The 27,282-nt window shown below is 38.5% G+C and overlaps 2 protein-coding genes across 9 annotated transcripts in view; one reads left to right on the top strand and one right to left on the bottom strand.

Annotated features, from left to right (window-relative positions):
* Window positions 1-1,989, bottom strand: part of macrod2 (mono-ADP ribosylhydrolase 2) — a 370,465-nt gene extending 368,476 nt beyond the window's left edge. For 2 of the 3 annotated variants that reach the window (XM_017037301.2, XM_025060625.1), the window contains exon 1: window positions 1,763-1,989. In XM_017037301.2, coding sequence (XP_016892790.1) covers window positions 1,763-1,799 — 37 coding nt within the window. In that variant the 5' untranslated portion in view covers window positions 1,800-1,989. The remainder of the gene's footprint in view (window positions 1-1,762) is intronic. The other variant, XM_008321936.3, reaches the window with a different exon arrangement.
* Window positions 1,990-7,525: 5,536 nt separating this feature from the next.
* The window catches only part of tasp1 (taspase, threonine aspartase, 1), a 22,148-nt gene continuing 2,391 nt past the window's right edge, over window positions 7,526-27,282 (top strand). Inside the window, exons 1-14 of one of the 6 annotated variants that reach the window (XM_025060606.1) lie at window positions 7,526-7,729; window positions 8,156-8,348; window positions 8,529-8,596; window positions 8,938-9,006; window positions 9,639-9,759; window positions 10,085-10,169; window positions 10,249-10,328; window positions 10,443-10,543; window positions 11,826-11,945; window positions 12,639-12,717; window positions 15,734-15,844; window positions 17,039-17,146; window positions 18,016-18,089; window positions 23,201-23,289. In XM_025060606.1, coding sequence (XP_024916374.1) covers window positions 8,198-8,348; window positions 8,529-8,596; window positions 8,938-9,006; window positions 9,639-9,759; window positions 10,085-10,169; window positions 10,249-10,328; window positions 10,443-10,543; window positions 11,826-11,945; window positions 12,639-12,717; window positions 15,734-15,844; window positions 17,039-17,146; window positions 18,016-18,089; window positions 23,201-23,289 — 1,256 coding nt within the window. In that variant the 5' untranslated portion in view covers window positions 7,526-7,729; window positions 8,156-8,197. The other 5 variants (XM_025060605.1, XM_017037553.2, XM_025060607.1 and 2 more) reach the window with 5 other exon arrangements.

Genomic DNA, 27,282 nt, shown 5'->3' with positions numbered 1-27,282 from the left:
TACAAGAGAGGTTCTGTTCCTAAATACTCAGCATTTAACAATGTTACAGCGCAGGAACACAGATCTGCAGTTTCACTGCATAAATGATGGAACTCAGCTCAAAAGAACATTTAGGCACATCCCACTCAGTATGTCAAACTTAGGCCAGTCGTAAGTCTGCAGCGTGTACTAATTTCAATCCTGAGGTACAATCTCTCCTTCTTGCCCACTCCTGTCACCTATGAGGCTGCATGTAAGTCAAAATGAATGTTAGGTTGACCATAAAAAAGCTGTCGCGGACACGCTCACTTACTGTTTGAGCCAATGAAAAATCCAAATTCCAGATTTGTTTTTCTGAGAATAAGACATGCTCAAACTTTGTGCACAAGGTTTTGTTATGATGCTTCCACACAATGAAAACCAGATCCCATATGATTTTACTTTGCAAAATGTGTTATACACAGCAAGGACAGTCCATGCAGTAGACAGAATCCATAAGATGTCTGTTACATAAAATCATTAGACCCTTGCATAAAGTCTATAACAAAACTTTTTAAATACTTTATACTATACACAATCTTATATGAATTTGACCTGTTATAAATCATGAAAATAATAATTTATACAACATACTAAAAATCCTGAATATCTAAATATGCCTGTAAATATGTACCTCAGTTTCACTTCCACTTCAGACAAAACTTAAACTTTGGCATATTTTAAAAAGCCACAAAATCAAAAACCATATGTGCAGATTCTCATCCAATCTTTATTTATGATTTATTTATTTGGAGAAATATATCTTAGTAGACAATGTCCTCCTACGTCTGACTGTGGGGACGTTTTGTGTGAACCATGTTGTACTTTGCCACAGTACTACCCACTGTGCTTTAAGGCAAGTCTCAAAGACATAAGCGCTGATAACTATCTGTTATGGTAACTTTTTTAAAATTCACCACAGAATATCTAGGTGGGAATCTGTCTGAGTCAGAGAGCAACCACAGCAAAGAAGAAACCACAATACACAATTCTGAAAAAGAAAACGCAAATTAAATGGACTGTCTCTTTAATAAGTCAGTCTGCTACCATAATTGCATTCCAGGTTGTTACCTACGTTGAAGGCCTTTTACTGTAACACTCAATGAGTTTCATAACTGGATAAAATGACTTTAGTGGAATGGAATGAAATGAAAGTCATTACTAATCAATGCGATTAAATGCACCTGCGTTGTGTCTGCAACAACGAGAAGAGTCCTGTGACGCCGGTATCTGTAAGAGCTACTCTAAGAATGTAATAGTAAACCTAAGTAAACCTAACCACGTTTAAATGTGCTACACACTGCGCTCCTTTGTTGCACTGGTCTGAGAGCTCAGTGAAGGTTGTTTGCAACTGAAGTGAGCCGCTTTTGTTGTTGTAGTATCAGACAGGTGGGCAGTGAAAATGTTGATTAGTAGCATCTTTGTCTCGGAGGTAGCATGATGTTAGCATGGAGGGGAAAGAAAATAGGGAGAGCATCTTATATACATACTAATAGGCAGGTGAGGTTTCTGTGAGTACAAGTGTTGCAAACGTGAAGCATACATCACGACAGCTAACTGTGTCAACATCTGCACAACCACAGTGTGGCATTAGCGAACTATCTGGACAGAAAGTATTGTGACAGTGAATGCAGATGCAGAGGAGCAGAGAGTGGGTGTCAGTGTTCTGGCATGGTTAGGATTCATGCTGTCTGCCATGAATGAGATTGGTGAGAGCTTCATTCAACCCTAAAACAAGCCTTACCTTTTTCAGTCTTCCAGTCCTTTTTCTTTTTGCTCATGCTGCCGGAATGAATAGACTTCGAAAGGTTGTTTTTTGACTGTGGCAACCCCAGGCTCACAGTGAACAGTGTTCCGGGAAGTAGCTGAAATGTGAAAGTGGAATAAGCACTGGACGCTCGTCTCACCTGTGAAGCTGTCAGATTTCTATGAAGCTCAGTGGCCTCAACCTACCGTGACTCTGCCGTAAATTCTGTGTATACAGCACCACCAGCTGATTGGATAGGCAAACGGAACATCTGGTATGTGATTGGTTTATATTTCTGTCAGTTACGCATACCCCGCAGACTGCTGAGCACCTATTGGTTGATTTAGGTGCGTTGTCTTCCTGGCGTGCGGTAGTTTTAAGTGCAGTCTAGTTAACACTGTCACTGCTTCAAGACCAACAGGGAACTTGTGTTGTGAATATACTTTCCAAAAACTCGAGTGCAAGTCATTTGTAGACTTAAAATATAAATATATATTATTTATATAAATATTTTAACATGAAAAAGTACCACACTAGTTCAGACAATTATAGTAGGGACTCGGGCACATTGATGAACCCTCCTAATAAAGTGGAACATCAACATGGTCTTAAGAAATTTCACATCATCACATAAATTTACAGGATTAATAAAATAAAAAGTGATCATCAAAGTGATTTTGCTTATTATTGCCCACAGGTTTCTCCCTTGATGAATATTTAAAAACTTTAAATTATGACGCTCAAAGAAGAATTATGGCAGACCTTTAGATAAGAAAGCAATCAGTACATTTTGAGATTCTGAAGTAAGAAGAAACTCTGCAGAGAGATGGTAGAATTCTTGACAGTGGCAGCCCCTATTAAAAAGCTGCAGTCCCAAATTAGAAATAGAATTTGACATGTAGATGGAGGCAGTAGAATCAAGAATATGTCACATGCAATTGTGGCAGTGAAAGGCTTAATGCAATGAAGCTGACTTTGCAAAAACAACTTAAAATACACAGGGAACGTTGCAGGGATGTTTGGCTCACATATATATTATACTTTTAAGCATCTTTTTGGGTCCCTAACCCAGAAGCTCGTTCTCAACAAAATTAGAATTGTTAATTTGTTTTTTTATTTTGATATAATGTCTAAGTTGCGAACAAAGGCAGAGCAATGTCAAAACCAGGGTCTTAGACCCGTTTAATCAGGGCACAGGGCTTGTTTTCCAGCCACAGACAGACAGCCATACAATTGCTTCCAAGGACGTGGGCTACAAAACGACACTTGTAACAGAATATCATGCTATTATATCAAAAATCAAATAAAAACACTCTCACTAAAGCGTGTTGTGGCGGGTAAATGTTTAATGTTTAATTATCTGGTTCTCTACATTTGTTTAAACTTTTTTTTAATTAAAAAGTCTGCTACATATTAAATATATACATTGTATACATGTACATATACTGCACATGTTTACTACCTTGGATCTGGAGCGCTGTATGCAAAAACTGTGTAAAAATACGTGCATGAATATAGTGCATTTATTCATGGTTGATGTAGAGAGAAGCTGCTGTGTGGAGGTCAGTGTTATGTGGGCTGGTTCTGATAGCAATAATACAATTTTTGTTGCATTTATCCTATTCATTCAAGCACTAATTTATTCATAATTTTCATACACACGGAAACATTTTAAAACCTGTCCTTGTCCACAGTGCAAAGGATCATATTTCAGGAAGTCAAGCTGTCATATGTGAGAGCCCAGTTCCAGAGACCACGGTCTGTCATCTGCTGTGTTAGAGCTGCCCTGGTCCAGACCCATCTGCTCCTAAAACTGATGACATTATCTGTGAGCGGAAAACGTTCTTCATCCAGGTCTGAACCAAGTCCAGATATTCAATGAGATCGGATTTCTCCAGGACAACCAGGCGAAAATGTTGCCATTAACTTCTTCTAAAATCTGTCAGCGCAGATGGAGCAAGCTTCATATGAAGCTTGCTCCATCTGATGCTTCGTTTTAACTATAACACATGCTGCAGTTCTCACTAGTCATCCAAAATTATGCTCTAATTAAAGATTGCTATCACACTAGGGAAATTGAAACTGAGTAATTAGTCGCTTGTATCTTGTATAGGAAAATCATCATTTGTCCTTGTTAAATACCAGTTTTTATTCCAGAAGTGGCCAATGGCTAAACTGAAATACAATCAAGATTTAAAGCTCGAGAAAACAATTACATTTTTTTACTAGCATTTGTGCAAGAAAAAAGAATATTGAATAAAACTGCCAATGTCGTCATGCAATAACTCTTGAAACAAAACCGACAAACGCAATTTTTACCTGCACTTAGCAAATCTAACCACTAGATGTCAATGTTGCAACAAAATAAGCATTACTTTTAAAGCTACGACAATTTTTTTATCAAGAATAAATTAAAGAAATAAATTAAATAATAAATAATACATATCTTAAAAATGTAAACATTGCATAGATTAGATAGAATTGTTGAGCTGTGTAATGTTTATTATTTGGTTTATCAACCCTTCAAAACTGGGCAATTGTCATATCTGAGCAAACGTCAATATTTTTAACAAAATGTTGACGTAAACTGCTACATTATCTTGCTTCCACAAAACATGATTTATTTTCACAAACTGAAAAAAAAAACATTTAAAAATAACTAAATTTAGTGCTTAGACAAATAGAGAAATAAGTTGTGACCTGAAATTCTACAGAGAAGGAATTTCTGATGGAACCACCGCTTGCAAGTGTCTTCACCTAAATGGAGAACTGTCTGGCTGCTCATACTTAATGCATACATTTTTTTCATATCCAACTTTTGATGAACACATGTAGGACAGTTAGATATAATTAGATGTGAATGGACATATTCATCTCAAACTTTAAGTGTGTCCACAAGCTCCAGGAATCATAATTATAAAAGATTATTGTTTACACACCATTTACTCCGAGGGCCTGTGATGTGTGTATGTGACAATTTGGCAAAGCTTTCAATCAGTACCAGTTTCAACTTGTCTCTATTGTCTTCAAGTGGTTTTAAAATATTCACTTTTTGTATTGCTCTGGTATCTTGTCAAAGTAGTTGAAATCAGGGGTGTTAATTTTATTTACATAAATCCATAAACACAAAAATAAATCAAATCACATTCACCAACAGAGGAAACTCCTGTCAAGAGGACAGCTTAAAGCTCAAGTACGACACGGCGACTTCCCCAACCATATGAAAACACTGGGTGCTACGTTGGTTTGTGTGGGCTCTTTTTAACCTTCTCAATCAAACATTTGTCTGCCCAGATTATTAACTGTGTCCTGCCATATATTATGCCCATCTGTTTAGCAGATGTGTGTTCACAGTGACTCACTGCCTTGATCAAAAAGGAGTCAAGAACTTTCATCAAGTGGCGGCATCTTCATATGCACAGACTTAATACTGACCTGCCTGAAAACATGTCAATCTTTTATTATTTTCTACCCATTGACACGACACCACTAATATGTTCACTATGGTACTTTGCTTTAGTTTAAAGCAAATTAAACGTTTGTCTTAGAAAACCCTTTGGGGAGACACTTCATGAAAGGACACCTGTTCTTAGTTCATATAAAAACATATGTTGAATAAACATCAATCTTAGTATGAATGAATGCCACTACACAGAGAATTCAATGACAAATTAGATTTTATTCTACACTATTGAATTATTACCTCCTAATCTATATTAATTAGGGCTGACAAATGGCAACAAATATTAAATTATAAAAAAATATATTAAATTATTCACATCTAGGTGTGTATTGCTTGTGATTGTTCGTGATTAATCATAATCAATACATATTAATCATGATTAATCATTAATCAAATATTGTGAGAACATAGGATTAAACAACAGCAGGCAGCTGTATGTGTTTCACATGTGTTTTGATTTATGACTAAACCAAATAATGGAACTATTAATATGGATGAAATATAAAAAAAATATAACCAAAAATGTCATACTTTCATAGTTGATAGTTGTTGTTTAGTCATAACTGTTGCTTTCAACACTCAAGTGAAGCTGTTGTCCTCAATGATATTAATCAGTTTACAGTCAGACATGATCGATAACTTCTGCAACATTTCCAAATTTTCCAATTTTCACACCAGCCTTATCTGATTTTTTGACTGTCATTTTTCAGTCATAATTACACGCAATCCTTGTCTCACAGTAGGTCATGATCACCACTAGAGTATGGTCTGCCTGATGTCAGATCAGCTGGTGATGAAATGCATTGTGATGTACCATATACTGTATATGTGAATACTGTGGTCTGCTGAGCCTTAATTTGTTTAGGCGGTTTTCTCAGAACATTGAATTGTGCTTATTCTTTTCCACTAGATTCCTGTGGGTCATAGCTTTGACAAAATATGTGGCAGCAGCTCCTTGTGTTTATTTTACTTCATTCAGCCTTTTAGATCGTCCTCTTATTCTTGACAATGTCTGGTTTCTGCTTGCTCAAACCAGTAGGGTTTCTCTGTGATTTCTGGCTGAACTGGAGTTAAATAGATTATGCACAAAGGTGTGTTCATAATAAGTTGAAAGTGTTTTTCTTTATTTCTTTATTTAGCCAGTGTTTACAGTGTAACTCTTTAAAATAACGTGCACAATAAGTATTTGACCTCTTACTTACAGAACATTAATGTTTGTGTAAAAAAGTCATGTACGTGTCATCTTAAATTCACTTATGTCGTTATTAATATCATTTCATGGATGTTCTCTGTGAACATAGCGTCTTTCGGCCTAACTTTAACGATCATGTGCTTGAATCACGTCTGCTGACTCCATGGTCACAACAGACAAGACATCTGTTAAAACTGCACTAAGGCACTATTCCTTCTCACACCATTAGCAGCGGCAAGAAGTTGTTTCCACAGTGATATGATGGTATGCGATACTAAAGCCACCCCAAAGGCTTGCTGGCCCCTCAGGGTGCACTCTGCGCCCTGGCCCCAGCTCCCTCTCTCTCTCCCTTTCTCCTTTAATTGCTCCCAACACTCTTTGATCTCTTTTGACTCGATCCAAAGCAAATATCATTATGGTTCACATTATGATTAAAGAATGTGTTTGTTTTGGTCGGCCCATACAACTTCTGCTTGCACCATAAATATAGGAGGGCCTGTTTCAGATTTATTTCAAATTTACAAAACTGCAGTTTTAAGAGGTTTAGCTGAATGGTATGCACATTTATATCGCTTTGTTGTATTTTGTAGCTGCATAGCTCAACACCATTTTGTCAACATCGGTCATAAAGATGTTTTTTTTTTTATGATGTAAAAGACCGTAGTCTGTGAAAAATGATGCAGGAGCTCTGTTTTTCTCAACCATTTAGAATGCCTTATCACCTGCTTTATCACCTTCAAAAAGACACAAAACACTAACAAAAGAGTTGAAAACAGCCCAACAGTTCTATAGAATACAAAGATACATATAATTCAAACATGTATGTCTTTAAAACAAGTTTCCTTTTACTCTCTTCTAAATTCTAAAATAACAAAATAATTATTTATTTTACTTTAATTATTAATACTTTTTTTATTCGTTTTTATCCTATTGGTAGCCGCTTGACTAAATATATAAAATATATTGCAGGTGTTTGTGTGTATTTTTATATTAGATGCATATGTTAGAATTAGCGTCGTTTCGGAGGTTGTACTTTTATTTTGGTCAGCCCTATCCACGTGTTGCAAATGTTTCCTGGGAGCGCACTTCCTTAGCAACGCGTGTCTCCACCCGGAAGTATTTCTGAATTCTGCTGCTAACCAGGAATGTATAGTAGCACAGGAGGAGAGGAAAAGTGTGTCATTAAACGTTTGTCTTTATAAACAGACAAAAGTCCGTATAATTACAGTGTTCATGAAGCTAATGTTTAGTTATGTATAGGTTAGCAGTTTAGTAGCTGTTTCGTGTAGAGGTGAAGAATAAGAACAGTGTAAGTGCACTCTGTTTTTGTCAGCTAGCTTTCAGCTAACATGCTAACGACAACAGACCTTTATTGGCTTGACTTTTACTGTTGTAACTAAGGTTACCGTTGCCTGTTTCTTGTTAGAGTTAACGTAACACAAACTAAAACGTGTGTTAAATAGTCCTCACATGAAATGACAAACAGTGTATTACACCGTAATGAAATACTATATTAAAATCAGAACTGTGTAGCGTACCGTTAAATGTCATTTGATCTATAATTGCAGTCATTTACATGCAAATAAACTCGTTTTAAGATTATTATTTTTTAATTATTTTAATCTGGTTATCATGTTTATTGTCCATGTATGTTGAAGTAAACAATTTATTCACATTATTGTTAGGAAAAAGCAGTAATCTTAGTGTTTTATTATTATTTTTTATTTTGTCCCAGGTTTGCCAACATGTCCCGGGTGTCCCTGCTGTCTGATAGGTCATGATAGGCTTGTCCAGTTATGTGGGGGTTATGGAAAGTGAAATAAATTTTGCTGAAGAGCAGCAACCCCTGTCTCCTCAGGCCAACTCGTGGACCAACAAACAGGATCAAAAGCCTAAAGTTTTTGGTGGATTTGTGTTAGTCCATGCAGGTAAGTCAATGTGTTTTGTCATGTGTTTTGTTGAAATAGAAAAAAAACATCAGATTAGTTTTTAAAACCAACATACATACAAATGCATAATTGATTTAAAAAAAGTAATGCTAATATTGTTAGCGCAGCATTGTTAATTTACATTTTACCATGTAGTAAAGTATTTCTTCACACTTTCAGGAGCAGGATACCATTCTGAATCTAAGGCCAAAGAGTACAAGCATGTTTGTAAAAGGGCATGTCAGCGAGTAAGTTATGTGTTTTTTTTTATTTATTTATTGCAGTCTCATAGTGTATGTAAGAAAAGAAGGAGACAAAAGGGTACTCTACTTTCATTCTTAGCAATGCATTAAGTCAGTACTTGTGTTGAACTTGATTTTGCATTAAAAAAAAGTATTTTCTGCAGTACTTTATTGCATTAGGTATTATTTGTAGCCAATTAATGAATTAACAGTGAAATTGAAAAATAATAGTTGTATTAGAGCTAAATTCCAGTGTCCATATCTCATTTTCTTAGATTTGCTACTTTCCAGTTTGGACTGAAAATCTACTTGTGTCTTTCTTTGACAAGTGTTTCTGTCAATTCCAGGCTGTGGAGCAGCTCAAAGCTGGCGTACTGGCAGTGGAAGCAGTGGCTGCAGCACTGGTGGAACTTGAAGTGAGTTATGTCTTAATTGTTTTAAAGATATCATACCTTTCATAACCTGTATGATTTTGTTGTTTAACTACATTTGTACATGGTTAAAAAAATCTATGGGCAGCACAAACAGACTGTACAACCAGGGCTACCTCATGTAAAAACCAAAAATATGTGCAATATCATCTTATTATTATCTCCATTAGTTAATTTATTATTTAGTTTTTTTATTTTTTGACCTTCAATATTTTCAATATAAACTTTTGTCTGAAAACAGTATAAAAGTGGTAAACTGCAAGCTGATATCTCTATTACAGTAACACTAAATTTTACTATAGTTCCTTGTACTGTACTCGGCTGCTGTTAACATTTTTACTATAGTTCCTTGTACTGTACTCAGCTGCTGTTAATGTTGTGAATTCCCCCATTGTGGGACAAATAAAGTACTTCTAATCTTTCTTATCTTGAAATGACTTTGTAGTGTCTGTAAGAATCCAGCTACCTCAAGACATGAAACAGAGCTAACATTTGTCCATTATATAACTGTGTTCAAACATTTTCCTTTTGTTCATTATATTAGCCCTAAAAATGGCTTGCTGTACCGATGACACTTTTACTCTTTTGATTCTACATGTTTAACTTTTATCCCTTAGGATTCTCCCTTTACAAACGCAGGCATGGGCTCCAACCTCAATTTGTCAGGGGAAATTGAGTGCGATGCGAGTATCATGGATGGAAAATCGCTCCATTATGGAGCTGTAGGTGCTATTAGTGGTGAGTTATATCTTTTGTATCAATATTTACGTAAAGTTACTTTGTGATGGTCATACTGGGGGCTCAGTCATGTGGTAGTAATTTTAACAAGTCGTGCCTTTGTGTCAGATGTTTAGCAGATGTACAGTCTGATGCGTGATATTTAAGATAATTGGTATTTATCTGTGCATAAGCAGTATCCATAGACTGTATGTATTTATATGTTGTGGTTTTTCTTTTTCAATTTTAGAAAAATAGTGATTACCACATGGAAACAACTGTGAAATTACACATTTGTAAAATGATATGAATATGTGATTACTAATTTTTTCGTGTTCTTTCTCAGGTATTAAGAACCCAGTCTTAGTCGCAAACCGTCTCCTGAGTGAAGCACAGAAAGGGAAACTATCAGCTGGAAGAATCCCACCCTGGTGACAATAAAAATGACACCTTTTCTTTAGTGTTGGATAGATTTTTCGAAAATTTGTTAATTTTTTTTTCTCCCCCCAGCTTTTTAGTTGGGCGAGGAGCACATGACTGGGCTCTCAGCCATGGCATACCATCATGGCCTTCAGAAAAAATGGCAACGAGTAAGAACTGTTCCACTGATAGTGGAACCATTAGTTATAGTTTTTGCAGCGAAGAGATGAAGTCAGATAAGTGTTTGTGTTTGAAGTTAACAGGCAACATTTTGTCACACACAGAATTCAGTTTATCTGCATATCGAAGAAACAAGCGAAAGATGGAGCTGGCAGAGAAAATGGAGCCAGGACAGACAAAGAGAAGACGACAATCAAGCGAAAATGTGAGTTTTGTGATTAATGAATCAAGGTAATTTCTCTTTCATCATGGAATACACTGACAGCACAATTCTGGATTCATTGTAGTATTCTGCACACCTACTTGCAGTTGTACATTTAGGTGTTTTAATGACTATTGATTTTTCTAATGATAATGAATACATAACAATTTATTCTCTTCTGCCTTTGCTGTGATTGTCTTCTGCTCAAAGCTAGGTACATTTTTTACTTTTCTAGTAAAAGTCCTTTTGCAAAACTCCAAACAATATGCAGTAAAATGAAGAATTGCAGTAAGGAGTGTAATGAGTTGTTTAGGTAACATTGCCTGGTGTAAAAGCAGAAACCCAGCAGTTTGACAGTTATGATCCTACATTTTTCTAGGAAAATGGTTCCAAGAAATGCTTGAAAGTGTTGACACAAAAAAGAAAGTTGCTAAGCCTGTGGAGTGATCAACTCTGGCAGCAACCCAAAAACAGGGTGGGAGAGTTTATTTTAGTTCAAACGTTCTGATGTACATGTTAAAACGTGATTGGCCTCAACCTACAATGAATCACAGGATACGTTTATGAACAGCACTGTGGTTTTTCAGGGTCAGTGACATTATTCCACAATATTAATGATGCGTCTCAAAGAAAGACTAACAGCTAAGATGAACCATCTGTTGACTTTGGCATGTTCTAATAAAAATGATTGAGCTTTGTGTCAAATGTCGGGTTTGTTTCATTTTTCTCCCAAGTGTCTCTGACCAGATTCATACGTATGTGACCTTTGTGCAGTAAAATGACAGAGATTGAACCAATCAGACGGTGACTGATTTTCGTGCTTCATGCTTCCACTCGTTCATGTAATTTTACAGGACTTCAACTTTCACCTTTTAATATTTAGAAGTATATTTTAGAGCAGTGATCATCAACCGGCGGCTCATGGGTCAAATCAGGGACCAAACCGTCCAGTCTGACCCAGGGCTGGATTCCAAAATAAACATTAATGTTAGACAAAAAATTGATTTTTTTTTTCCAAAAATGTCCCTCTCCCAAGGTGTCTGTCCAGAAACATTGTGGCCAGGCAACAAATATAGCTGGTGACCCCTGTTTTAGAGGGATCACTTTTGCCTCAAGAATTGTAATTTAAGACATTTGTTTTTAACCAAGATCTGATTACTGCAGACGAGCTGTATGATGGTTCCACTTTGCAGATTATTTCTCCGTGTTTGTGTCTGCATTCACACAGAGAAATGTTTTCTTTCAACCATGTGGATTTATAGACTCTTGTCCTTATGTGCTCCAGGAAAACGGCTCTGGGTGTCTGGACACAGTGGGAGCTGTTGTGGTAGACCTTGAAGGGAACGTAGCTGCAGCCGTGTCCAGTGGAGGCCTGGCCATGAAACACTCCGGCAGGGTTGGTCAGGTAGTAAATTAAACGTATCTAATTTTTTCAGGCTGTGTTTTCTAAATAAATACTTGTCTGGTGTTAAAGCAGATTAAACAGCCATGAATCAGATGGACACCACATAATCTTATTGTCATTAGTATTTCATTTGTTTAATACACGTTAGACATGCTGTTTGGTTGGACTTATTTAAAAAGAACTTGCCCTTAAATAATACAATGTCTTCACTCCAAGATGCCTTCAGAGGTTTGCACCTTCATTGTCTTTTGAACTAATTCAATTATAATATTTCTTTTTTCTTGTCACTCCAAAGGACACTGTTAGAAACCTTGCAGCTTGTCGACTCATGTTTTATCAGATACCAGTCTGGTGTTTTTGTGTTTGTTACTGAAAAGTTTGGGATGGTGAAGTCACACAGACAGACACCTTGACCTTGAAGCTTGAAATGTTTTTCTTGGCTTCCTGTCAACCACCTACAGTTCTCTTCAAACTGATGTTGCATTTCTTCCTCAATAATCAAGGTTGAAACTTCAAAAAAAGTAAAGAATGCACAAATAACAATCATTGGAAAATGTGATAATGCTGAAAGAACCTTTAAAGTACTTTTTAGGTGTTTAAATCAGTTAATTTTATTTATCTCTCTTATTTTTTCCTTTATTTTCCAGACTGTGTTTATTCTCAACCATGATTTCATGCTTCATTTTTTCTCAGGCTGCTCATTACGGATGCGGCTGCTGGGCTGAAAATGGCTGTAATCTGAATACTTACTCTACGGCAGTGAGTACCTCAGGTATACCTCACTGAAACCTTCACAATCCACTACGTAGCTGAATACATGAGTATATTTTCCATCATGCTGTTACTGTTTACTACTAGTCTGCCTTTTGTTTTGGAGATGATATGAGTCAGATGCTGATATTTGAGGTGAGTCCCAGATTTTCCGTCAGTGAATCAAGCAAGCCACTTTCCAAAGACAACGTAACCCTTTCTGCTCTGTGATTCTCTTCAGTTATTTCCTCAGCAGACTGACTCCCTGCTCTCTGTTAGTCAGCTGTAAACCAGGTGCATTGTCAAGCTCATTTGCAGCTACACAGAGAAACTGCTAAAGATACGATGACACATAAACCGCACATTAGAAACATTTTGTCTCAAGTCAATTGAAACCCCATCGTCACTGTTACACCCACAGCCTGCACTATTTCTAAAATGTGTTCATTTGCAAAAAACAAAAAGGGAAAAATACAAACAGAGGGCAACTTCCTGGCAGAAAAACATTTCAATATATCATTTTTTTTTCTTTTTGTCTTTCTGCCATCCTTCCTTTCTGTCTGTCCCTTTCCTTTTTTTTTCTGTTTCTTCCTCCACTGTTTGCAAGAAACTTTTTCTCGTTTAATCCAGTCACTTCCACTCATCACAGTGGGGTTTTATGAATTTTGTATTGCTGTTTACGACATGAACACTAACTTTAAGGGAGTGTAAAGGACATGTCATGTAGTACTCGAAGACAGTTTGCATTTATCTCCCAACATATTTATGTCATCAACTCAGCTGATAATGGAGTCAGAAGCACGTTTGTTGATTTTCATCCACACTGTTTGGTACGTAGCAGACAGCGAGGCCACGGTACAGTTTAAGTCATACAGTAAGACCCACTTCCTTAATACGTGACATCTGCTATGTTGCTTCTGGGGAAAGTTAAAACCCTTTGAAGCGGATCTGAACCATAATGCATGTCAGTACAAATGAGCTGATTTGGTCAGACGAGTTTTTGTTGGATCCGCTCGGTCCACTAATATAGACACTGCTTTGGACCAAACCATGTCTTTCTGTCCAGCGAGCTAATTGTGAGTTATTCCTGAATATGAAGATTTTAAGTATTTACATTTTGGGGTTGTGAACATTGCCCTTTCTGTCTATATAATGGCCTTTGATCTTACTAAAAAAGATTTCCTCATGGGTATGAGGATCATAGTGTGTGTTCCAGAACAACACCTGCTTTTAATTTCCTAACATGAAAGGCATCCCCATCAAAAGGAAGAGGAAAAAACAATAATTTTCGCTCTGACAGAAGGAGGATCATCGCCCTATATGTCCTTTCTTCTTTTTGTCTGACCGCCGCTGCGTCCGTCCGCCTGCCTCCCCCTCTCCCTCACCCCCACAAAGTCTGATCTCTAACATTCAGCTCGTGTGCATCTTTGTGTGACATGTGTTGACTGCCTCATATGGCTGTCTTTGCTGTGGCCTGTGAATGAAGAGCTCATTAACGTCACAGTTTATTCCCAGTTCTTCTGGCTGCATACCATTCCACTTTTCTGTTTGTTGCTTTCATTATTTACTATACATTTTTCCACAACTGCCTCGCTGTTCTAGTCTTCTTGGCTTCTCGCTGCAATTCCACCCCAGCTTACCCTCGTGTTGCCGTAATGTCCGCTTCCCCTGGGACGCAGTGAGATATGGTTAACAGTACAAATGACTCAGTACCTGACCGACTCCAACATTCTAATCTCATTAAACAAGAACTCTGGAACGCTCCAGGCATCTGGTCCCCACAGTTACCAACCTGCATTGGGTTCTGTTGTAGTTACCTGATATTTTATAGGGCCTTTGGTTGTGTTTACAGAAACAACAAGGCCATATACTAAAGTCTTAATGGGTTTTCACAGGAACACTTGCCAGATGTGTTGTGTTTTCACTTTTAGATTTCCTTTTTGCCAAGTATGGGCAGAGCTTATGTTTTTAGAATCACAGCAGGCACACAGCATGTTTCTGATGTAGAATTCTCAGTAACAATAAAGTCATGTTTTTGTGATTTAGTATTTGAGCAGTACTACTTTTTTCACAGGATTTCTTTTTGCTGAATGCATCTGTGTTGTTGCTATGAATAAAAGACTGGATTAACTTCAGCAAGTTCTCATCTGATGTAAATAGTTGGTTTGGTTTAGTGTAAACACAATGCACATTTGTTTGAAGCACAGCTACACTGCCTCTTCTTTGCTGTGCCAGTTTATTTATAGTGTTGATTGTTTTACTCATACAGTCACTCTTAATAACCTCACATTGTTTCGTGTCTAGACAGTGTTTGTATCATTGTAATTTCCTTTTTTTTGCCCTTTAAGTAGATCACATACCTGGAGTTTGGCCATTTAGGTGTTAACTCAGACAACATTTTTATGGTCCCGCATTTAAACGCTGTGTTTTTGATGGTGATGCATGTTGCATGCATACGACCCAGTACAGTCTGCCAGCACAAGTACACAGTTTACAGAAGTGGAAATAATACTGACTGGTTTCAAATTTCCAGACCAGCTGGGAATCTTGGCATGGAATCTGAAAGGGAAACTCAAACCTTCCTTCAGTGCAAACTTTCAGAGTGCCCTTGAGCAAAGCAGCTGTAGTTAGCAGCCCTTGGGGACTGCCAATAGCACCTGCAATAATGAAGCACAGTAGCACAAAGGCTTTGTCAAAGTGGGAAAAAACAATTAAAAACATCCATTGTTAAACATCAGGCATCTCAAATACGAACGTTTGATTATTAAATAGCAAATTCATACCATTATTTACCGATGTTGTATGCTATATTATATGATATATGGTGATGGACCGGTGAACCGTCCAACTGTACCACACAGCACTATGCAAAATTAGGATGTGATTTTTTGTCTTTTTTCATGTGCCTTAAGTGTAACACCTGTACCTACTCTCTAGATATTTGTTCACTTCTACCTGGGACAGTTTTTATGTCAGAAAAGTATGAGTTTTAATGTAAGTCACTGTCAAAAGGGTCATGTGTACTTGTTTTTTTCCAGGTTGTGGAGAGCATCTGATCCGCACCATGCTGGCACGAGAATGCTCCTCTGCCATGCAGACTGAAGATGCCCACCGTGCACTGCTGGAGACTATGCAAAACAAATTCATCAGTGAGTGTCCCACAGTACATGAGACAATTGCCAGGCCTTTGCTTAAACACAATTGTGTCAGCCAAGAGCATGTATGCACAAGCAGTTGTGCACGAGGAGAATAAAAGTCGACAAACAGATGTCGCCACTGGAAACACTGAATATCTGGTCTTTGATTCATGGCTGATTTTCACTGTTTAAACTATGTCTTAGATGTCCACACATCATAGCTGTCAGCTACAGAGGATTTTGGAAGATGTGACTGTCTTGCTAAAAAATTCATTTGTTCATAGGAGTTCATAACCGTGTTCCCAGAAGCGGTCAGTTTAAGTTTTTTTATTTTATTTTATTTGCCGTGCCTTTGACTGGTCACGGGGATCGCTGGGCGAGGACAGCAGAGGGTGAAACATGTGGAAACATGTGGTGGTTTCCTCCTTCTCCTGGCCCCCTTTAGAAGTCGGTCCCAGTTTGGCTTTGTCATGGACATATGTTTCACCGAGACATTTGGACATGCTGCACAGAGTCATTTGGAAGTTGCCTCTTTTGTCGTGTCCTTTCAAGGTGCACATTAAGTTAAACAAAGCGTCATAAATCCAGTGTTAGTAGGAACAAGAATAAGAACTTCTCTGATGTAAACTTTATTTGAAAAGGTAGTACTCATGGTTAAGTACCTATTAGAAAAAAAGTGTTTTATCTGTGTGTTACAGGGATTTATTTTTTATTTGTGACTAATTCAAATGATGGAATTATTAAAAATGATAAGAAAAGTTTGTCAAAGTCTTAACACTAAATGTAGCTTCATAGATTAGGTGGATTTCAATCATTGCTGTGTATCTGGACTGACTTAAGCTTTACAATTGACCTGAAGTTGAAGCCTCTACAAACACATGCTGGGTGTTTAGATGGTATTGTGTATCAACAGGAGACAGACAGACCTGACACAACGTGTGTATCCACTGTTTGTTAGAGTATCGATAAAGAGAATGAAGTTTGAAATCTTCCGGAAATTTAAAACTATACACTGTTAATGATAAATAATGGAGATAATTAGAACATCAGTTATACTTTAAATGATGCCATGCAGTCTGCAGGTCACGTGACAGCAGTGCTACATAATGCATTTTCCAAAAGGATGCACAGACACGGAGAGTTAGTGTGACTGTATTTTCTTTTCTTTTTCATTTTTGCGTCATTCTGTTTTGTTTGTGTCTACAGGCTCCCCCTTTCTGGCGAGTGAAGATCGTGTACTGGGCGGAGTAATCGTCTTACGGTGCTGCAGATGTGTAGAAACTCAGCCATCTCAAAATATTCAGGGTATCCTGGGTAAGACAGTACTCACTTCACTTCCTCATCTAATCACTGGCACACCCTCGCCATAGCTCATAGACAGAGAGTAGCTGTTAATATTTGAACATCCATCCTCAGATAGTCATGAGGAAGGGGATGAGGAGGAGGAGGAGGAGGGGGGAGACTGCCACTTTCCTGGCTGGTGGTCTGTGTTTTTACTTGCACAATCAGGCTCTGGTTTCACGCCCTTCATCTCAGATTCAAACACAGACCTCCCACTGTGAAAATCAGCCACTAATCTACAGATAAGTGGAGGCCTTCTGAATACTGCTCACTTTGGCTGATTGTGTTGGTGGATCTTGTTGCTTTACCTGGAACTCCACCAGCATTATGGAACTGAAAACCCTGCGCCATTAGATTAATTAAATTTGATTTTACCCCTAGGTTACCACAATATATTAACTCTTATTCCCCAAAAATAAAGTAGATTAAATATTTGTCCCACAAAAAAGATTACAAGTTGATTCCAAACCTGATGTCTTGGCAAATGCAAACTCAAGGTCTTTGTGGTCGCATGGAATTAGCTGGCGTCATAAAATGAGCCTAAAATTGAATTTTTTTCTGACCAATATATCTTCTTCAATTGTGCTTGAGGATTGTACTGTCGGCCAAACTAAATTACTGCAGGCTGCAAATATTTATTTAATAGCAAAGACATTCAATAACATCCTTTTGCAGCTGAGTTTCCAAGACAGTTTACAGATTTAGCTTTTCTCTGCTTTTTCACTTTTTGGATGAGTCACTGCTGCATACTTCATACTGTATTTTGCCCTAGTTTTACTACACTTTGAAAAATTGACTCATCTGTTGGATATTTGCTTACATTTTTGCTTATATTTTTACAGTGGAGTTCCTATGGAGCCACACCACAGAGAGCATGTGTGTTGGCTACATGTCTGCCCAGGATAGCAAAGCAAGGGTGAGTTTCCAGGTATCAAAATGTGTCTTAATGTCCTTTAAATTAATTGTGTCTGGTTTATAGCAGTAGAGACATAGAGTTGTCTCTCGAAAAAAGAAGGTTTAACATGATGTGTTTCTATTAATTCTATTAAGAGGAACAAAAAACAAAATAACAGAAACAGGGCCTGTCAAAAAAAGTATACTTACTAATTAAACCTTTTTTGTTGCTCCCTGCATCGTTCACTCTCTCTTGCTCTGCTTCATCAGCGTCAACTCGTTCTCTACCAGCAGGCGTTTGCTTGCCGTTGCTAGTGTAACAATGGGCGGCAAATTTATTTCCACTTTCACTTATTTAAACAACAAGGTTCCTCTGTTACTGGAAAGCACTACTGAGCCAAACTTCTGGTCCCTTTGGTCCAGGGCAGGGATTTTTTCCTCTCTACCCCCTGTGTCTGTCGTCTTCCTCTGCCATATTGTCTGTTGAGAGGCGCAGGTCGGCTACAAATGTCAATTGCAGATGCTGGGATTTGAAAACGATGTTAAATCACTGAGGTGATTGGAAGTGCCTTTTATGACCTCTCAAGAACGGAGGCTTATTGGACCTAGCCCCTGGTTCTTGGTGCAGTAACTTCATAGACTGTTTGGCTAATGGCACTGTTGTTTAAGCCTGGTTCACATTTCAAAGCCTTCGCCCACTGCCCCACTGCCCCACCACCCTGACTGCTTACCCATTCAGCATGACCCTCTCTGCTCCTACCTGCTCCAAAAGTACCCTAAAGTGAACTGAGTCATGAACCACCGGGGATATCGGTATCAATCTGCATACTTGTCACATTGCTTGTGTGTATTGGCCTTTGAGGAGGAATGTGAGCGAGGAAGCTCACTTTTCACACCTTTGTCTTTGTAAAGTCGTGAGCACAACCCAGTTTGATGTTGTAAGAAGGCATTTTGAAATCACTGTACTGAAATATGCTGTAGTTTGTTGGTTAACTTTCTTAAAAAAATTCATGTGGTACCAAATGGGATTTGGGCCACACAATAGCATTAAAGTAATCATCTTTCAAGTTCTCCCCAAGCGTTTCTTTGTTAAGCTCCATCTGTGATGTTTTTGAAATTAATGTGCCCAGTGGGTGCAGCTCCATGAATATCATCTGTCAGTATTGGTTACTTGATCTCCTGGGAGAGGGTGTCAACTTCCTCCTGGGTAGGGGCGGGGGGGGCACTGATGACGTAGTGAGTTTTGAAGTGCGCAGTCAAGAACACAGCTGCTCCACCAAACCTCACAATGAGCTATCAAAGACCCAACAGCTCGTTGTGCGGCTGAGGCTGTGATGCCTGCATGTGTGTCTCTGCAGATCTCACCATCTGCATACCAGAGAATCTGCCTCTTCTGTCCTTCATGCCTTCACACTCAGTGCACAACAAGGTTTCCATTTCCCCCCAGACGGGCCCAGAGCTGGCCACCAAAAAGTCAAAAGAGAGCAGACGTTTGAACCCAATCTGGTAAAGTTTATCAAATCAGGGATCTCCACTCTGGTTGACCATCATCTACAAACGCTGCAGCACACACTGTAACCCACAGCAGTGGGTTGTACCAACTGTTCTTTTTAAAAAACAGATCTTTCAATATACCCTCTGAAGGATTTCCAAGATTAGATGCAATTATGAATCGCAGAGCGTGATCAGACCATTTGGATCTTCTTGTTGATATTATGCCTCCAGCCTCCAGTAGGCAAAAAACATCTTCAAACACTACCAGACAACAGAAGTACCCAACACTCACAAAACAAACCAATATAATTAAACAACAATAACCAATAATAAATCAACATTTACAGAAGTTCTTCTTCAGGTTCTGTTTGAACATTTGAAAAGTCCTGACTGCCCCCAAAATATGAGCGATACAATACTGTGTCAAACTGTATAATACAATAGCCAATATGATATGAAAGTATCAATTATGAAAGTTAAAAATAAAAGAATATTTATAATGCTTTTCTTGGTTGCAAAATAATATTAGAATTTATTTATTTATTTTTTTACTATTGCAGAATTAGAAATTTAGAAGAATATTTAGCATGCAGTACCTGCCCTCCAGGGGACGCCCTCTTGTTTTCACCCATAGTATCTGTTATGTATGTTATGTAACAACAGTCATTTTCATCGGTGATTAGTCAGAGATAACAAGCAGTGTTTCAGAAGAAAAGGGGAAAAGTTAATCATTGATTTTGAATTTTTCAGCCCAAACAAACAAGATGTGCAAGTGTACAATAAAACAATAAAACTCGTTGGTTGTTGTCCTAAGGACATCCTCCACATCAGACTGTTCAGTGCAGTGTTACGGCGACTGTCAAACATTCACAGTTGGAGCTCTTCATCTCTTCAGCTGCTCCTTCACAGACATTCTTCACATACCTATACTCTAAGCATCCTGTGGGTGATTCTCATCAACCAGTGAAAGTCTGTCTGTTGGTGTTTTTCTCTGATAAGTATGAATTATACAGTAGCAGGGGGAAAGTGGGCCAAAGGCCGGAGTGGATTTTTATTCAAGCACTTCTCTCTCTTTCATGGTTTTACACTGTTTTCACTGTGAGATAGCTGTGTTTGTTTTGCCTGATTATAGTTCAATACCAGACAACAGTGAAATGCACTATGGCCCAGTTCAAAGTGTGGTGGACATTCATGCAGTTCTCCAGACTCTGTACTGACAGCTCTTTCATCAGATGTTTCTAGGAGTACTTACCTGATCTTAGTTTTTGACAGACTACCTTTTCTTCGTTAGTTTGATCAGCAGAACAGATTTGTGGCGATTATTTTGGACTATGTTTTTGTTGTTCGTGGAGACTGGACAGATAAAAGAGAATCACAGAACTCTACGCTCCGTCACCACGGCCCATTTCCCGCCTGCTGGGCATAATTACCTCTGTATGAACATTGTGCAGCTAAAATGGTGTATTGCAAAATCAAATAGCATGCAATGTAGTCATTCACATTGCCTGCCTTGTATATTGCATGATAAATGATTTTCATTATGGTACATTTTGTTTCTATTATCCATCTCGTGTGGAGAATAACTAGCATATGATTTTTTTTTCATTTTTATTGTGTTCAAAGAACAGAATGTTTAAACCGCAGCACAAAGGCAGCAGCAGAGTCAATGAGCTAAAATGATTCCTCAGCCTACATTGTGGTGTTAATGTGTGGCTTCTTGAGCTCCTAAACACATTCGTATCACCAAAGAATGTTGTTTTGCTCTGCATGATACAATGGAATTGTGTTTTTCACGTCATGTTTGGATCTTGTCAGTTAAGTTAGAAGCTGACGACAGGCCTACTTTGGGTTGGCAGGAATTTTTTTTCCCTCCGGCTGTCATACTATATTTTTGTTATATTTAACCGTCTTTAAAGGCACTGCACTTATTATTGGTTCTTTGACATGATTTTGACAATAAGGATGAAAAGACTAATTTTAATTTTGGGGTTTATTCCAAAATTGTTTAACACTGAATTGATTGAGATAACACATGAATATCACTTTTCTACAAAAGGGAAATCTTCTGTGGTGATCTGTTTGCCTGCAGTAAGATAAGAGGTCAATAGATCCTCGAATTGTACCAAGTACTTTGAATAACAATCTTAACCAGACTGGGTCATTTTGTGACCCCAGAGGTCAACAGGTGTCCGCAGTGTGGAGCACATTATGAGGATTAAACCAGTGCATGTTTTTAGAGTGCACATGACATCTTCAGGGCTGTAATGGTGTTAATGGTTTCTGGGTTAGTTAGTAACCATTTACCTCTTCCTGCAAAACTTTTACACTGACACCAAAATAATGGTAGGTATATGCAACAGTGATGTGTTATGTAGGGATCAGTTCAAGGTCACTTGGGTGTCACTGCGTGACATGGTTTCTTACAAAGTACATGAAGTCATACTGATGGCTTAATGGTGTCTGTATTTTCAGCTGTGTATTCAGTGTCCTTGGAATTTGGAAAGAGCTTTTGCGTCGATCTGCACTGCAGACATCAAAAGAAAAACAATTAGCGTGTCACCATTAGTCAATTATGTCCCAGCTACGGAGCTTCAATCAGAACTATTCAGAGGAGGCTTCTCTTTAACCTCATCCCCAGAAGATGAAGGGTAAGAAGAGGAAGGCAGAGAGGGGTTCTGGAGGCATAATAGCCCCCAGAGTGTTGCCATGTGTGCTGTGCCTTGTCTGGCTGTTGTCCTGCTGCAGTGACAGCCGTTGCCCTTGGGCTGCCAGGGGCCATCGCTTAGGACTCTGTGAAAAACAGTCCAGTCCAGTCGAAGGCTTTTTCAACTGAAAGAGTGATGTCAGGCCAATTCATTACTCTGATGAATAAGTGGAAGGACTCTTCCCTGTAGGCTGGAGCCTCTAAGGAGCAAGACAGAGAGGAAGGAGGTTGACAGCCATTACTGGCACAGAGATAGTGTCACCTTTGATCCTCCAGTGGAAGTTATACTCGAGCCTCCGCAGCTGCGTTTTCCCCTTCCCTTCACCTCTTAATCTTCAGTGTCTCTGGTCAAATAAAGAACATTTGCAGTGCATGCCATCTCAGTTCAAAAGCTCTGAAGGTACTAGGTTAAAGCAATGACCTGCATATAATAGCGCAGTTAGGACAGAAGTGGTGCAACATGCTAACGTGGAAAATGGAGTTTGTATTTTAAAAGACACAAAGACAATAAATGAACTTCAACAACAACAACAACATAGAAGACATCAAAAAGAATATCAGTCAACATTAGACACATGACGTTTTGTATTCGTGACTGATGACTAGTCCAACTTTAGGTTAAAGTCGGTGTTTGGTATTATAATAATAGATATGTTGATAAATGTAACATTATTTGAAATTTTATGCACATATTTTAGCTTTAGAATTAACTAAAAAATATATTTAGAACCCTGGGGAACACCTGCTGTATTGATGTGTGTGTTTTAAATATATAAATATAAGTTGGACTATTAAAAATAAATTTAAATGTCACACAATTAAGGGTTATTAGAATCTGGCTAGTAAGACTTAGCTTAGCGTACCAATTTCCATAAAACCTGTCAAATTATTTGGATGTTTTTCTCATTGTGTCTTCTGTGGGTTTTTTTTTCTAGACACACATATCCCGACTTCCACCAGGTACTGTTCCTGGACAATCTTTGGCCATCGAGGGAGGTGTGTGTCGACTGATGAGTGTAGCGGAGTAAGCCACATTCGCCTTCCTTTTAATCTTCTTCAGCAATATTCTAGTTTACACACACTCTCACTCGCACTCCGTACTCACCCACTCACAACTTTATTGCTACGAATAATAAGCTTCAGCTGATTGAAGTAGGCTATGGTCGCAGTACCGATGTCTTGGTTTAAGAAATTAATATCCATTTTTGAGGCAATATTTATATAAATTTATTAAAATACATTTAATCAATTTGAACGACTGTATAGGTAACTAATATATTTGTAAAGGTGGAGCACATGCTCCCTGATGGACAAAGATGGTCTTCAAAGATGTTTTAGACTATTTTTAGTAACATTGTGCTGCATATTAAACATATAGATGTCCGTGTATGTGTGATGAGCCAATATAAACTGATACAGTTGATGGACTGGGTCATGAGTTGGGCTTTAATTGTCCAGAAAGGATGGAGGAAGCTGAGCTTATTCACAATGCACTTACAGGGCTTCCCTCCCACCTTTTGCCTCCAGCATGTACTCTCTGCCTATGAACCACGTGCTCCCCAGTGTGGACTGGATTAGACTTGACGCACCCCTGTCTTTATCAGTTAGACCTTGACTGACTAACAGCAGTGTCTTTCCTTTTGTATTAAAGCTATGGTTTAGGAACACAGGGTGGACGTTCAATTTATTTTAGTGATGACTTTTAAATCCCCCAGGCCTTATTTTTTTTTTTTTGAAAATAACTTTACTGATTAAATGATGTCAGATTGCACCTTGTGGGACGCATACAGCTCAGAACAGTAGCTTTTACAGCAGATGTTTTTTTAAAAATTGTATTAGCATTAGCATGTACAGTCCAACATCCATATACATAACCGTATTATGCAAAGTGGTATTTATACATCATCACACTTAATGAAGCATATTGTTGGTCACAGCTGTAGAGCATGATACAGTTGATCATAGTTTTGCCAACTACGCTTTGGTTTTGATTATCTCTCATGTGAACGTGTTAGCATCGCATGTACGATATCTACAGTGACTCTGTTACTTTTATCTAACATGCATATAGTTGATCAAGATTTCATGTTTGTGCGTGTGTGTATGTGTGTGTGTGTCTAGCGCTCAGGTAGCAGCATTTAATCCTCCATCAGACATGACTGTTAGCCATCAGTTAAATAACAGTTTATATACAGTATATTTGTATAGTCACACTGACAGAGTCGTGTATTTTCTTGCCAAAAAAAAAAAGCTAAGAACTAATATATGCATCAAGCCCATGAAATGGTGCTGTGGAGAATTGTACTTGAAATGACAAACAGCCTAAATTAACGTTTATGTTACGATAATCAGATTCTGTGTCTGCGCAGTTAAACTCACTTACTGCTAAATTACCTGTCTTAACCAATATTCTTAACTTGAAAATGCAGCTAATATTAAATTGTATAAGCTATGGAGAAAAAGGTAATATGTGCACAGCTGTCTACAGTGCTCAAAACAATAATAAAAGTTATGTTGCTACATTTCTGCCTGGATCATTTTACCTTCATTTTTCAGACTTTACCTCATTTGGAAAAAGTCATATCGTTGTTACTGTTTTAAGAGTAGTTGATGTGAGCGTTAAACACTCAACATAAATGTCATCATCTGGGTATGTGGTTGCCAAAAATGGAAAGTCTTGGTGTATATTACGTGCTGTGTAGTAACAGGAGTACAGGAGTTCTGCTTTGAGGCTTATGCTCGCTCAGCTTGAGAGGAAATATTTACGCCCGTTTTATTTTGCTGTCATAACACTGCTTAAGGTGGAGTATACAGAAATGTTCAATACCATAAAACGTAGAGAAGTATTTCTTACAGTCACAGAAAGTATATTTTCCTTCATTAGTAGCATTGACGCTACACTCTGGCAATACTGTCTTCTTATCCGTTGCTGTCTCTGTTGCCCAGTGGGAAGTGGAGCCGTTCTTTAACATGGCAGGAAAGAAGTTAGTCGTCCTCAATTATGTATGATGCAAATTGAGCTGTGAATTTTTTTTATTGTGATTTCTGTATCAAAGGGTGGTGATTCCATTGTGGGAGGGCAACAACTTCACTGAAGTTTTGAAAGAAACTCTTGACGCATTCAACAACCCACCGTCAAGATTCAGAAAAATGAGTAGAATCCACCAACTGTATGAAGCAAACTGTCAGTTATATTTTTGCATATTTTACCATTTCATTTCATCGTTAGGGTTAGTCACAATAAAATAGTTTTATCATATTTAGGAATATTGATTGATCTAGATTAATCATGATTAATTGTGACCTAATTAATAATGATGTATGCTGATTTATCCACAGTTCCACTATGATTAATCAGACAGCCCTGATGTAAATGATGACACTCTGAACTTGGCAGGCTCAGCATTGGAACTGCATTTATAGGACCACAGCAGAGGACAGCCGGTATTTTGTGTTTGTAAACAACGGGCTTGAATTGTTGCATACTGATCGTATGAACGTTTATATGACATGAAGCAGTTATTTATAACAAATGCATCTCCGAAGAGATAGTTTGTTCAGCTGCTGTCTTTGACCACGGCAGAGTCAGGAGAGGAATGTGCAACAGAGATGTTGAGGGCAGATAAATATATTTGCTGTTTGAAGACAGGAGTATTTTCCTGTCAGTGCATCACGTTCTTGTTGTGATGATATCCAGCTGCTCTCAGTCTCAGGTGTTAGATGTCAGAGTCTTTTGACATCACTAATGTGCAAAATATATTTCGGTGGTCGGCCGGAGCAGGAGAAGGTTACTTGGGAGGTACTATTTGTTTTTGTTGTTTGATCCTCATCACCCCTGACCTGGGATTGATCCAGAGGGTCCATCTAGAACGGGGACGTGTATTACCTTACCCCTCACCCACACTCACACCATCCTCCATTAACTTGATTATGTGTTATTACAGGGCACTCTCCTTTCTGTTCAGAGCTAATCTGTGTTGCTGGGAGACCCTGGGTCTTATTCAGCGCAGCACTTTCCCCTTCAAACATCGGGCCCTCTCTGTCCTGGATCCTCTTAGCTTTGAAAAAGAATCCCAGGTCTTTAAAAAGTGGACGAGGTCCTGAGCCATTCAAGGTGTATCCAATGCCCTGCTCTCAGCAAGGCTCTTAAATGCAAAACAGACGGTGGAGCAAATAAAGATCAAAGGCAGCGAGCTTGCCTGTCTGCCTGCTGTCCTCACATGCCAAGCGCTGCTGTCACTGTGAATCACGGCCATGCGGCTTCCGTGCTCACGCTGACACTCATACCACCCCCCCATTCCTGAGCCACTAACCCCTTAGCACAGTTACAGCCCCTCTGTGCCAGCGTCTAACATCATACAAGGGGCTGGCTCCTTCATTTGCACCAAGGCTGCACTGACCCAACAGGGATTTGAAGATCCAGTCCTGGCTCACCTCAGCGCTTATCAGGATCTGCACTTATCGCATCAGAGCGCTGAGCCGGGCTCTTGAGTTTCAGTGTGTGAGCTTCAGTGTGTGTTCAGTTAGTTATTCTTTCCCTTGGGCCTCTCAAGACATGGTGAAAAGTCACAGCGGCTGCAAGAAGGCTGTCAAACTCCATGCGTTAATCTCGTAAACTCCTTTGTGAAATAATCAGATTAAAATTTTAAAGTGAACAGAATGATGTGGCCTGTTCACTTATTCCACCCTTCATCCCCATTGGTTTACTCAGTACAGCCTCAATTCGAGATTGTTGATTTATCTTGAGTAATCAGGATTAATTAATTAATTAATAAAGTACAATCATGATTAATTCTGATTAATCACAGCTAATCCAATTAGATTCAAATTGTAACTCTTGTGACAGCCCTAATAAAGCTGTTATCTTAGACGTGGTACGTCTGAGTGGATCAGAGGTTTCAGTTATGTGCCGTGTCCCTGCAGCATGTCAACACTGGTGGCAGAGGTAAGGCAGTCTGGCCTCTCAGATGCTTCGCAGCTACTTGACCTGTTTGTTCAGCTGCACTCCCAGGCACAT

The sequence above is a fragment of the Cynoglossus semilaevis genome, chromosome 12, assembly GCF_000523025.1.
Source record: "Cynoglossus semilaevis isolate Cse_v1.0 chromosome 12, Cse_v1.0, whole genome shotgun sequence".
NCBI lineage: Eukaryota > Metazoa > Chordata > Actinopteri > Pleuronectiformes > Cynoglossidae > Cynoglossus > Cynoglossus semilaevis.
This window is presented reverse-complemented; position numbering and strand designations above follow the sequence as displayed.